This window comes from Gracilinanus agilis, chromosome 2 (assembly GCF_016433145.1).
Source record: "Gracilinanus agilis isolate LMUSP501 chromosome 2, AgileGrace, whole genome shotgun sequence".
Taxonomy (NCBI): domain Eukaryota; kingdom Metazoa; phylum Chordata; class Mammalia; order Didelphimorphia; family Didelphidae; genus Gracilinanus; species Gracilinanus agilis.
The window spans coordinates 474,126,455-474,140,920 of NC_058131.1; the positions used below are offsets into that span (position 1 = coordinate 474,126,455).

General features: G+C 34.2%; 1 protein-coding gene across 1 annotated transcript in view; it reads left to right on the plus strand.

Annotated features, from left to right (window-relative positions):
• Nucleotides 1-14,466, plus strand: part of FANCM (FA complementation group M) — a 108,726-nt gene that overhangs the window by 43,284 nt on the left and 50,976 nt on the right. The window contains exons 12-13 of the mRNA XM_044662056.1: nucleotides 1,302-1,459; nucleotides 8,296-8,451. Coding sequence (XP_044517991.1) covers nucleotides 1,302-1,459; nucleotides 8,296-8,451 — 314 coding nt within the window. The remainder of the gene's footprint in view (nucleotides 1-1,301; nucleotides 1,460-8,295; nucleotides 8,452-14,466) is intronic.

Below are 14,466 nucleotides of genomic sequence, written 5' to 3' on the forward strand. Positions count from 1 at the left end.
AACTACAAAATATCCATCTGATTTCTATTTGGATTATTTGGGGATGTCCATGTATAGAGTCACTTTTTGGATTGTTGAACAAGAATGTTTGATGTAAACAGCAACTTATCTTAATAAAACTTTATTAGTCTCTGCCCTGTTTCATTTTGTATTTCAAGGCCAAATTTGCCTGTTATTCTAATTATCTTTTGATTTTCTACTTTAGAATTCCAGTCCCCTATGGTAATGTGACATCTTTTTTTGGGTGTTATAAGTCTTATAGAACTAGTCAACTTTGGCCCCTGGCATCAATGGTTAGAGTGTCAGATCTGTAGTCTCTTCTTTGGCTTGCGATTCTTACCTTGGTTATTACTCTGCATACTGGGCTAGATGTTGAAAATGAGACTCTCCTTTGTGCTTGAGGTCTGAGCCACTTCACCTCTGAGCTACATCACTACTGCTGGATTCTGAACTTACTCCTTTTTCTGAATACTGTTCAGGGTCTTTTCTAGGAAAATGAGCAGTTTCCATTTTCACTCTGGCCTGTATCTGTGCCCTGGGACGGGGAAGGGGGTAATGGTGTCACCACTTGTCACCTGTCTTCGTAGTAGTGTCCTGATATGGTTGTGGCAGTGCCCTGGTATTGATCTCCCCTTGCCTTAGTGCACAGCCTTTCTCTGAGTCCTGAAGTGCTCCACTGGTCACATGGTGCTGGATTGACTCCATTTCCAGTGTCCAAGGACCATTCTGTCTTCCTGTGCTGACCTGAGCTGGGACAAAGTACTTAGGATTGGGATATGAACTGATCTTTTCCAATTTAGTGGCCACTGTTGAGTTTTCCAAACTTTCTGGCATGTTGACTGCAGCACTTTAATAACATCATCTTTTAGTATTTTAAAAAAACTGATCTAGTTATGACTTTTCCTGGATTTTCCCATTAGGATTTGATCTAGTTCATTTTCTAAATATATTAGGAAGAGTTTTTGAAGGAGAGCTCATTGCATTGCTTCCTCTCACTTTACCATCTTGGCTCCTTTCCTTTCCATATTTATTTCTTATGGCACATTAATATTTCAAAACATTCTTTTACCATAATTTATTTACAACATCCTCAGTCACTGGCTATCTTCTTTGTTTTTAATTTTTTACAACCACAAAATGTTCTAATATAAAGATTGGTGTATGTGGGACCTTTATATATATATATCTGTCTTGGGTTATATATCTGCCAATGGGTTTATCTGAGTTTAATCTTAATTTCTTTTTCAATACAGTAGTTATTTTATAATTTTTGATTTTTTTATAATTCTTTCAATTTGTAGGAAAGAAGCAATGCAAGTCAAGGAAAGCTTGGTCTTTAACAGAAGAAGAATTTAGGTTATGGAACAAACTATATAGATTAAGAGAAGGCGATGAATTTAAAGAAATAATATTGCCCAAAACTAAATTTGAATCTTTACAAGATGATGAAGATCTATCAGTAAGTAGAACTTTTACATGTTATCATGTATGTGGAAGGTGTGCTTAGCTAGAAGGCAAGAGATCTGGAGTCAAGCCCCATCTTTGCCATCATCCAAGTGAATACCCTTTGTCATGTCATTTGATCTTTGTCAACTTCAGTTTACTAATATAAAATGAAGGAATTATATTATGAACTTCCAAAGTTGCTGCTAACACTAAATAATCTGGTCATTTTGTACTTTTTCATTGCTTCTTTACAAATTAATAGAAAATTATATGGTTAGCACATAATTAAAACGAAACAAAACAAAAACCTTAATCATTAAGAGGATGCTAGGTGGTACAGCGCTGGATCTGAAATTGGAAAAACTTGAGTTCAAATCTATCCTCAGACACATATTAGCTGTGTGACCATGAGCTAGTCACTTAAATTCTCTCTGCCTCTATTTACTCATCTATAAGATAGGGAAAATAATAACACTCACCTCCTAGAGTTTTTGTGAAGATCAAATGCTATAATATTTGTAAAGTACATTGCAAACCTTAAAACACTATATAAATGCTAGGCATTATTACTGTTATATGTTCAAAAGCAGTTTTATATTAAAAGTCACTTGAATTTGCATTTCATGAAATGACCAACTGTACCTTCCTGTTTTCATTTAGAGTCATCACAGTGACTAGATAGTGAATAATACATACTCTTGACAGAGGCTGAGTCTGTGTGGTTGGGTTTTGCTTCATTGTTTTCCTTTGTTATGAGGGAATAGTAATGAGTAAAGGGCATATTGGGAATGGACTGATGTGAAAAGTCTTCAATAAAACTGTCAAACCTTGGTATATTTTTATTATGCCAGGTTCTTTTTCAGTCTTCATTTGTGAACAGAAACAATTTTTACCTAGTTAGAATCAATGTATGTATATGTATATTATATTCTGTGGTGTTTGTTTAGCATTATTTCTTATAAACCAGTGATTCTCAAATTTAAATATGAAGAACCCTTTAAACACCTATTTTCCCAACTCTTAACATAATAGTTTTTGTATTTGTTAACATTTATTGAGTCAATATATAATGCCAAGAAATGCAAGAAAGTTAGTCATGCTTTTAGAATAAATTTATATTTTGTTATGTTTTATTCATAAAACAGTATGTTATAATGGTTAAAGAGCTGGCCTCAGATTCAGATAAACCTGTATTGATGTATGGCCTTTGACATGCTGACTGTATGACCCTGGGCAGATTACTCAATATCTCAGTGTACCAGACACTTTTTTCAAATGGTAAAAGGCAGAGAAGCTGCCAGTCTGTACTGAAAGAGGATTTTTCACCAAGAATTCCTATCTATATTGATGTAGTTATTGGTCTGATAAAAGAGAAGAACCTGCATACATTAAAAAAATGTGGACAAATGAGAACATTATTCAATATATAAAAGTTATATTTGCTTATTTGATGTGATTTGTTACTTAACAAAATGTCTCTTGAAATAATTGCCATTTCCTACAAGTTTGGAATTCTTTCATAAAAATATTTCAATATTACTAATAGAGTTCTCATATTAATAATTTTAAACAACCATGTTATATGATATGGTGCTAACGTTAATTCCATGGTTTGTCTAGTTTTGTTAATAGTGGGTATTCTATTTAGTTTTTTGCCATTGTAGATTTTGCTATTGTGAATATTTTTGTACAGATGAACTTTTTTTTTACATTTAGCCTGTTAAACTTTTTTAAAAAGGGAAAATAACCCCCAATACTTCATTTTCATAAAAAAAACAAAAACACAACTAACCTTTTTGCTGATCGTACTGTTTTTATTCTGAAATGGAAATATGATCTCATTAATTTGAATGTTCCTTCCAGATGTATATTACAACTTATCCAGGCCTGCTTACCTTCCCTAACTCTTGCTCATGACCTCATAAATTTGTCCCAGGCAGTTCATCCAATGTTCTGTAGTCATTCTTCACTTAATTCTGACATGATGAAGGTACTATTGGCTGACATTAGTGATCACCCGGTAATTGAGTTCTTTTGATCACATTTTTTATTCCTGTTCTTTTTTGGTTATATGTTAGAGCTTTCTTTCACCCACCATGCAACTTTACATTTCCCTCCTAAAGACAATTTTTAATCCTTTGGAATCAGGTTTTAAAAAAAATGTATCATGATCATTTAAAAATATAATACCCTACTTGAATACCCAGGGAAATTTCCATTGTAATAAAGAAAAAACAGTCAAGCAAAGCTAGCCAACATAGCAACTGTGTCTGATAGCTTAGGCAATATTTTTCACCAAGAAAAAGAAAGTAAAAAAAACCCAACAACCAACCAACTGTCAGGGCTAGACTTAGCCATTAGATTTATTTTTATCTGTTTTTCCATTTAAGTTGTATACCCATTATATATATTATTTTTCTGCTTCTGCTTATTTCATTTTGCTTTATTTTATATATGCCTTCTATGTTTTCCTGAATTCTTCATATTCATCTCTTCTGACAGTACACCAATAATTTCTTAAATATATGTGCCATTTAAGATAGGCATCTTAAATTGTATTACTTTGGGCAAGTCACTTAATTTCCCTACATCTCATTTTTAAATTTATAGATGAGGGAATTAGATTTAATGGTCTTTGAGATCTACTTCTAGCTCTAAATCTATGAACCTTTGATTCTTTGTTTCCAGTTCTTTATTACAACCAAAATATATTGTCATGAATTTTTGATGTGTATAGGACCGAAAGGTATGACTTTTCTTGCATAATCCCAAGTTTCTTTCTAGAAGACTTGAAGCAGTTTACTGTTCCATAAGGAGGGTAACTGTCTTTCTGCACTGCCAACATGGATTATCATGTTTTTCATCTTTTTCAGTTTGTTGGCAAAGATTCTGAGGTTGACAAAAAAAATTAGTTTTGTTTTTATTTGCAAATTTCTTATTAGTATAATTAATTTAGAGCAGTCATCCATATGGTTGCTGGTAGTTTATAATTATTCTTTTGAAAACTATTTCTTTCCGTTGGAACTTATCTATTGGGAAACTTTTTTCCCCTCATTTTCAGCAAGGTGATGGTAAAATTCCAGTGGTATAGGGGAAATGGGAAGATACTTATTAGGCCTGGAGGTTAGGAGAAGATAATTAACTTCACAAAATTTTAACCTTGGAGAAATAGGCAAAAATTGAAAATTATGTTTACTTTTTGTGGAAGCATCTTGTTCTGTTTTATTCACAGGATATGGGAATTTTTGAGTTGGAAAGAATATCAGTAGCCATTTAGTCCAACCTATACCTGAAAAAAAATTCACACTACAATACACCCTAAAAGTTGTCATCCAGCCACCATTTGAATCCATTCCTCACTTTTTGATAACTCTCTTCAGTGGAAGCTGTCTTGACATAAAACCTAAATTTGCCCTTTTGCAATGTCTAGCCTTGTTCTTGATTCTGTCCTCTAAGGCCAAAAATAGTTAAGTGACATGCCCGTAGGAGTGCCTGAGATCAGATTTGAACCCAGGACCTCCTGACTCCCAGGCCTGACTCTCTCCATTGTGCTAACTGCCCTGCCCGTTTCTTTCTTCCCTGAGCCTAGATCCTGATCTTTGGTTCTTACACTTTCTTTCTCCCTTTTCACTTCTTCCTTTATGTAACTCACCTTCTTAATAGGAGGTTTGTTTTGCTTGTGACTGATTATTCCTTTTTCAGATCTGCCCTTTCAGTATACCTCTCAACTCTTCTCCCCTTCCTGCTTCTTTTAGTTTAATGTGTGTCTGCAACAAACTGAGTATGTATGTTTGTTTTTAACTCTTCATTTGTCTGGTTCAGAAAATAGTCATCACTATATGATGACGATTCCTCCCTTCTACCTTTTCCATGTTTTTATGTGTTTCTTTTTCTGTATTCTACTTGTGAGAAATATGTTTCTTCCCTTTCTTCCTTAGTGTATTTTTATTCTTTTCTCATCTTAAAACCTACAAAACAGAAAACATATTTGGTGTTGAGCATTTCCTTTGTAATATGGAAAACTGATTCTAATGGGATATATATTATCTTTCCTCCCCATTTGAATGTAAGCACATTTTCAGTTATCCTTTCTAGTTGCTCATATGTAATTACCTTTCTGGATTTTTTTTGATTCCATTCTTTTCATTTCAAAGTTTTTACCCAGTTTTAGTCTTTTGATTATGAATACTTAAAAATCTTCTTTATTAAATTAGGTCCATTTTTTCCCCACTAGGGACAATTTTTTCCCCCAAGGCAAATTATTTTTGGTTGTAAATCTTTATCTTGTACCATTTGGAATAACATGATCAATGATTTACTTTCCTTTATAGCAGGGGTCGGCAACCTTTATGGCCATGAGAGCCATAAATGCCACATTTTTAAAAATGTAATTTTGTGAGAATTGTACAGTGCTCACAGTGTGTGCTCCTGTAACAGTGTGCACTCCTGTAACAGCGCCTGAAAAAAAAATGGACTTTATGGCTCCTGCAGAAAGAGCCATACGTTGCCGACCACTGCTTTATAGTAATTTTACTTGAGCCTTATATGATCCTTACTGGGTTCCCTTGGTATTTGTATTCTTTTCTGACTTACTTGCTATGTTTTTTCACTTGGAAGCTCTGGATATTAGCTAAAAAAAAATCCTAGGAGCTTTCATTTTGATATTTCTTTCAAGTGTGAGGTGAGTGGGCTGGAGTGTTTTTATGATTTCTTGGGTGTCAAGGCTTTTTATTTGAACATCATTTTCAGAGAGGTCGGTGGTTCTTAAATTACTTCCTTATGGTTTATTTTCTAGATCTGATTTCTAAAAATAAATAGATAGCTATCATTTTCTTCTTTTTTCAATCTTTTTCTAATATTTTTGGTTGTCTCATGGAGTCATAGAATTTTTATTCTTTCATTCTGTTTTTAGGAGATCTACTGCTTGGGTCAAATTTTCTATCTTGTGTTCTAAGCTATTTATTTTTTCTTCATTGAGTTTGATGTTTTCTTTTATGTACTTATATTCTCCCTAGTATGACTACTTTCTCAATATTTCCAGGTTGTAGACCCATTTACTAATGCTTTTTCTAGCTTCCCAAATACATTCTCTCTCCCAGTATCGGTGGTTTCTGGTATCTTTTTGTGAAATTCTGGAGTATGTAGAAAAACTTACTTTTGTTTATTATTTTTTTTAAATTGTTGTTTCATTTGTGTGACCCTTGGCAAGTCACTTAACCTCCTATTGCTCTAAAGAAGTTACATTTAAGTTTGAGGGAGCTCAATCTGCCTTGGTAAAGAGAATTTCCTTAATCAGGAGTTCCCTAAACCAGTGATATCCCAGATCCATTCCCTGCAGTATTTTAGACTGTATAAAACATCTATTCACGTCTTAAACATGGTAGCATCTGAATATATTAGGTCTGACTTAGAATCAATGTAGGAGGTAATTTCTTTTTGAAAGTTCTAGTCTGTTCACATTTCTAATCTTTTCTAACTCACATTTTGAACTAACAGAACCTTCTGATTCTCTTGTCTCTGGTTATTTTTGGCTCCTTGGGTTCAAAGATGGACTGTGCCTGATTCTTCTTTTCTTCTGTTTCCTTGATATCTTTTATTAGTTCAAAATTGCACTCCTGAGGGCAGTAAGGTGGCTCAGTGGCTAAAGAATCAGGCCTAGAGACTAGAGGTCCTGGTTCAAATCTAGCCTCAGACGTTTTTCTAACTGTGTAACCCTGGGCAAATCACTGCCTAGAAACCTCTTCTGTCTTAGAACCAATACTTAGTAACAATTCTTTTTCTTTTTTCTTTTTAAAAATATTTTTCCATAGTTACATGATTCATGTTGTCTCCCTTGCCTGTCCCCTCCCCCCCTTCTGGAGTTGACAAGCAATTGCACTGGGTTATACATGTGTTATCACTAGTTACATATTTCCATATTAGTCATTTTTATAAGAGTAATCTTTTAAAACCAAAGACCCAAATCATATACCCACATAAACAAGTGATAAACCATATTCTTTTCTTCTGTGTTTCTGCTCCCACAGTTCTTTCTCTCAATGTGGATAGCATTCTTTGTCGTAAGTCCCTCAGGGTTGTTCTGGATCATTGCATTGCTATTATGCTATTAGTAGCAAAATTGATTCTTAGATACCTTCTAAGAAGGTAAAAATAAAAGAAAAGTACTTCCTGTTTTATTTACTCCTTTTGTTATAAGTCCCTTGTCACAAGAGAATATTTCATGTTGTTATTGTTGCTGTTAACAAGAGATAAGATTACTATTAAAAAGTGTTAAAATAAGGTTTATAGTAATTGAAGGTACATATAAAAGAATAGAATAGGATGAAGTGAATGGTAATCTAAGTTCATTCATTTAATTACTAGCCAAAATTAAAGAACTTAACCTGTTGTTCTCTTGATCTGGAATTCTTTTATGCTGTTCCTTCATGGCCTCCAAATATAAGTGAAGACCCTTCATTTCCTTATAATGGTTTTGTGATCTGGGCCAAAAATTATTATTTTAATCCTGAGGTCATTCTTAGCCAATCAGGCTATCTCCTAATGTTTGTTTTTTTTGGGGGGTATTCTTCCCAAGTTCCTACTTTGTGACTTGGCTAATGTGCTCACTTCTGTCCATAAGGTACAAAAAGCATCTAAATATCCAGTGCAAGTTTTTCCCTTTTTCAGAAAATAGAATGCTTGAACATGATACCTGATTCTTTTTACTTTCCCTATCTTTAAAAGAAAAAGTTAATAAGGAGTTCATTATAGTCTAAATTTGGGGGGTAATTTTGCTTTGAAATTTCATCATTGACCTAAAAAATCCCAAATCTTAATCTGTATTTTTTGTATTTTTCATTCTTAACCTAGAATTATGAATCAAGACCTGGAAGTTATCAGCTTTCTTTGTCTGAGTGGAGAGTTTGGCAAAATTGTCCTTTTCCTACCCATCAAGTTGACCATTCTGATCGCTGCTACCACTTCATAAGCATCATGGAAATGATAGATGAAATAAGAAATGAAGAGGTATGAGTTTGAATATAATTTTTTTCCTGTTTCTCATAAGTAGGGTATATTAAAATGAGTGTAATAATTTAATATTCATTCCTTTTAAGTTGATGTAAATAGATAACTTTATTAATTATAGAATTAGATTTTTTTTCTTTCTGCCTTGGGACCTCTACAGTTAAAGTGTAGAGAAAGGTAAGTATGGGTAGAAGAAAAAAAAAAAGATTGTTATTTGAAAATGTGGATAGATATATACCTATACAACACATCAATATAATTAAATAAGTATATTATGTATTAATTATTTGTACAACACTTTATTTGCTAGTAACACTGATTTTAGTAGATTAAATTATTTCTTAAATTTTGCAAGGTTAATTGAACACTGAGGCAGTTTAGAATTCATTTATATATACTAAAATGTAATGCCTTGTAATCTGTCTTTAGAATTTTTCCCTACTTGTGCAGTTTCTTGACTAATCTGTACTGTAGTTTTTGCTTATTCTAAGTGTCATTCTTCATATTCCTTACTATTCTCTCTTACCTAGGTTATATTTTACTTTTCAAATTCATATGTACTTTAAGCAAACATAGCATATAATCTTGTTTTCCAGATTCTTCATTTAGAGGACCTTGAGTTTCTTTGGGTTAAGGGTTAAATGGTAGGAGTTTGACAAATGTGAGGAGAGCAGTTTGATAAAACACTTAGTTTAATTTGAGAAGAAGTACAGATAGAAAATAGAAAGGAGGAAAGAGAAATTATTATTCCAGTGCCCTATGACTATACCTATATTCCTAAATCTCTCTAAAATTTCTAAAAAACCTACTCTGTCTTGAAGGACACATGCTTCTCCTACCCTACCTAAAATTGATTCACTAACTACTTAGCTATACTAATAAATCAATAGCCACCACCTACAACCTCCTTTTTTATCCTCCAACTATCAGGAGTAAACTACCAGTAGCAGCCCCATGCCTCAGAGACAGACTTCCTCCCCTCTTGAGATCCAAAGGCAAAAGACCTTCAACTGCCAACTGATTCTTTCCTTATATATCTCCCTTTGACTCCCTGGTAATGGAATCTTCAGCACTGGCACACAGACTCCCATGTCAGCTCTGCCCCACCTAGAAATCCTTCTGCTCTCTTGCCTCCTACAGAGATAGAGGGAGAGAGTAAGAAAATCCCTTTAACAGAATAAATAAATTCTCTTTGTACATTTAAAATAGTTCATTTACAAAAATTTTATTTAAGATTTAACTTTTCTAGAACATGTTCACTATATATAAAGCTATTGTCACCTTCTGTTTCTTGGTGACTTAATTTACATTTTTATGTAGTAAGTTTTTGAAATTAAATTTTATTTTATATTTTTAAATGAACAAGCATTTATTTTTATCTCCCTGTAGTCTACAAAACAAATTTCCACTTTAGCCATGTTAAATAACAGTGTATAGTTATTACTGCTTAACTAATCCATTCCTTTCCCTTCTGTCACGAATTGGGGTACCATTCTTGACCATTAGTATTCTGGAATTATGACTGCTTGTGGATATATTAGAGTTTTTAATCTTTGAAAGTATTTTTAAACAACATTTTAATAATATAAATTACATTTTTCTAGGGTTTTTTTTAAACATCTCTAGTATTCCTTTAAATCTGTAGACTAGTTTATTCAGCCATTCTTCAGTTTATGGGTATCCCCTTAGTTTTTAGTTCTTTGCTACCACAAAAAAAAGCTACTATAAAGTATTTTGTATGTATAGATCTTTTTCTTCTTCTTTTTTTAATCTCTGCATATAGGCCTAATAATAGTAGTATTCAAAAAGGTAAATACAGTTTAGTAGTTTTTTGGACATAGTTCCAAATTGATTTCCAGAATGGCTGTGCTGAATCATTGATTGCTATGCCAGCTATGTCCTATAGCTTCTCAAAACTGTCATTTTTCCTTTTTTTCAACTTTACCTATCTTGTGTGTAAGGTGGAACATCACAGTTGCTTTTATTTGTATTTCTCTAATTATTAGTGATTTGGAATGTTTTTTATATGTTTATTGATTTCTTGGATTTCTTCTGTTAAGAAATGTCTATATCCTTTGATTATTTTTAATTATATATATATAAAATTAATTTTAAAAAGTTTAGCCCATTTTCTTATCTTGAATTACAATAAGCTGGCATTTTGTGGAGTGTTACCACTTAGGAAGTACTGTTTGTGTATTACCTTAAGATCATAAATAGGAAGGGAATTTAGAGGCCTTTCTATTTCAACCTATCTCATTTTTCCCTCAGCGACCTGAGATGGAAAAATTTTGTTACATGGGGCCAATCACTTGCCCTCTTTGAGTCCTAGTTTTCTTATCTATGAAATATTAGAGTACAACAATATGATCTTAAGTGTTCTTTCTTTCAGCTTTAAATCTCTGAACTAATCACACTATAAACCAGTTCATCGAGGTTAATTGATCTAAGGTTACATAGCTAGTAAGTTGCAACGCTGAGATTTGAACCCAGGTGTCCTGACTCATAGGTCCAATTCTTGTTCCATTGTACAAGATGTTCTCTTGCTTATATATGGATATTTATTGCCCAGATTTCTTTTTTGTTTCTATTTTTTATTATGAACTTAAATAACAAAACATGGAATTTCTATAATTATAGCCAAACCCAAAAAGAGGGAAAAAAATCACAAATTTCATATGAGTCACTTTTTAAATATAGAATACTAGCTACGTGTCTCTAGGCAAGTTTCTTGACCCTCATTCCCTAGCCGTTACTGTTCTTCTGCCTTGAAACCAATTTACAGCATAGGTTCTAAGATAGAAGGTAAAGATTTTTTTCTTCTTTTTATTCTCGTGCAAAACACTTCCATATTGGTCATTGTTGTAAGAGCAAAGCCACACATAACCAAAACCCCAAAATAAAACCAAAAATATATTGATGTGAAAGATGACTCCCAACAGTTCTTTCTCTGGAGGTGGATAGCATCCCCCATTATAAGTCTTTCAGGATTGTCCTAGATCATTGCATTCCTGAGAATAGCCAAATTTCCACAAATAATCATCGTCCAATATTGCTGTTATTGTGTACAATGTTCTCCCAGTTCTATTTATTACAATCAGCATCCGTTCCTGTAGATCTTTCCAGCTTTTTCTGAAATCATCTTGCTTATCATTTCTTATAGCACAATAGTATTCAATCACTAACATGTACCACAGTTTGTTCAGTCATTCCCCAATTGGTGTTCATCCCCTCAATTTCCAATTCTTTGCCACTACAAAAAGAGCTGCTATAAATATTTTTGTACAGGTGGGTACACTTTTTTTATTATCTCTTTGGGATACAGACCCAGTAGTGGCATTACCAGATCAAAGGATATGTACAGTTTTGTTTTGTTTTTTAAACCCTTACATTCCATTGTAGAATCAATACTGCATATTGGTTCTAAGGCAGAAGAAGGCTAGGCAATGGAGGTTAAGTGACTTGCCCAAGGTCACACAGCTAGGAAGTGTCTGAGGCCAGATTTGAACCTAGGACCTCCCATCTCTAGGCCTGGCTTTCAATCCACAGAGCTACCCAGCTACCGCTCCCCCCCCCCCCCCAAGATATGCACAGTTTTATAGCCCTTTGGGTATAGTTCTGAATTGCCAGAAGGTAAGGGCTTTAAAATATATATATATATATATATATATATGTATCTGTGTATATATATATATACATATGTATATAATAAAATTTCTACATTATATTTAAAACTCTCTTGCTTATTTGTGCTTCCTTCTCCTTTTTATTGGAAGGAAGGAACCAAGCATTTGTTAAGTACCTACTATGTGGCAGGCACTGTGCTAAGTAATTCACAAACATTATGACATTTGATCCTAAAAACTCTAGGACAGTGATGGTGAACCTTTTAGAGGGGCAGGGATATCCTCAGGTGCACACGGAGAGTGAGAGGGAAGCAGTCCTCTGTCTTTCTAGTAATTTGAATTCTTGCGAGCTCTGTGCTGGGGCAATTGTGGATAGTGGGCATGCCCACAGCGAGGGTTCTAAGTGCCCCCTCTGACACAGATGCCATAGGTTCACCACCATAGCCCTAGGAGAGAGATGCTATTATTTCCATTTATAGATTAGGCAAACAGAGGTTAAGTGACTTACCCTGGAGGTAATTGTCTGAAGCTGTATTTGAATTCAGACCTTTTCCCTCCCAGCTCTGTATCCAGTATACTGCCCAACTGCCTTTTGGCATCATAGTTGCTAATCCCTGTATTCCCTCTCTATCCATCCTGTACAAATAATAAAAAGAAAGGGGGTGAAGGGAATCTTATAAAAAATTAACACAGGTTAACAAAATGAATCCATCTAATGACATGCTCAGAAATGTAAATTTCTGTAAATGTGTCCAACCAACCCTTCTCTCTCAAGAGAGGGTTAAAATGTTTCATCTTATGTCCTCTGGAGACAGGTTTGGTCATTCCACTGATCAGAATTCTTAAATCTTTTAAAGTGTTTTCCTGGTTCTGTTCATGTCGCTCTATATCATTTCATAATACTCAAGATTCTCTGAAATCATCTTCTTTGTCATTTCTTGCAGTGCATCAATATTCCATTACATTCATATATAGCAATTTGTTCAGCCATTCTGTAATTACATAAAACTTTTTTTTAAACACTCCCTTGGATTCTAGTTATTTATTTTTGTCTCCTTTCACTGTCCCCTTTTTCCTTCAGGATCAATAAATTTGTTTTGTAGCTTATTCCCTCCCTTAAATTTTCTTCCCCCACTGCCACCACCTCATTCCAACATGTTTCCCTGTTGAGTTTGAGTAATGCTACATGTTTGTGTGTGTTCAAACCTCCTCTATCCATTTCAGGTAAGAGCAAGTTTCATCTACTGCTCATTCCTCCTACCCTTTCCTCCACCTTTATATACTGTATTCTTCTCATACATCCCAGTCATGAGAAATACCAAGTTCTTTACCTTCTTCCTCCTTTCAGTACCAGTGTATGTTTTTTTCATTCTTTTTTCCCCCTCTCAGGAAACTTTCTAGTACTTTTTGAGGTGATAACTTGGTACTGGCCCTGGCTTTGCTGGCAACCCCCTTTCCCATTGCCTTTGGGCTTCTGGTTGACCTCTTAAATTTTGGAGTGGAACAAGTCACTCTAACTTTTCATTTGATTTCATTGTTGATTATGGTGTAAATTTCAAGATTTTTCTGGAGTAGGTATGAACAATCAGTCACCTGTTCTAGCTGTGATCTTGACCAAAATACCTCTTGCCCAAATTTTTCAATATTTATTTGGATGAAAACTCTATATAGAGCTTGTTCATAAGTATGTATATGTGAATCAGATAGCACAAGAATATTTCCAATGTTGCCACTTTAATACTTGTGAGGTGAAATGTCAGAGTTTGCATTTCTCTTATTCATTAGTGAATCAGATGCTTTATTATATTAAGAAAAAAAGCCTTCTATGCTTTTATTTTGTAGGGGTTTTAGCATCAATAAGGTCTTAACTTTGTCAGAGACTTTCAGTACCTAACTTATAAGATTTGGATTTTTTTTTAAATTTTTTTTTACATTTATTAATATTCATTTTTAACATGGTTACATGATTCATGCTCCTCCTTTCCCCTTCAACCCCCCCCCCCGGGGTCCCCCTATCCATGCGCATTTCCACTAGTTTTGTCATGTGTCCTTGATCGAGACCAATTTCCAAATTGTTGGTAGTTGCATTGGTGTGGTAGTTTTGAGTCCACATCCCCAATCATGTCCACCCCAACCCATGCGTTGAAGCAGTTGTTTTTCCTATATGTTTCCTCTCCTGCAGTCCCTCCTCTGAATGTGGGCAGCATCTTTACCATATATCCCTCAGAATTGTCCTGGGTCATTGCATTGCTGCTGGTTCAGAGGTCCATTACATTCGATTTTACCACAGAATGTCAGTCTCTGTGTATAGAGTTCTTCTGGCTCTGCTCCTTTCACTCTGCATCAGTTCCCGGAGGTCTCTCCAGTTCGCCTGGAACTTCTCCAGTTT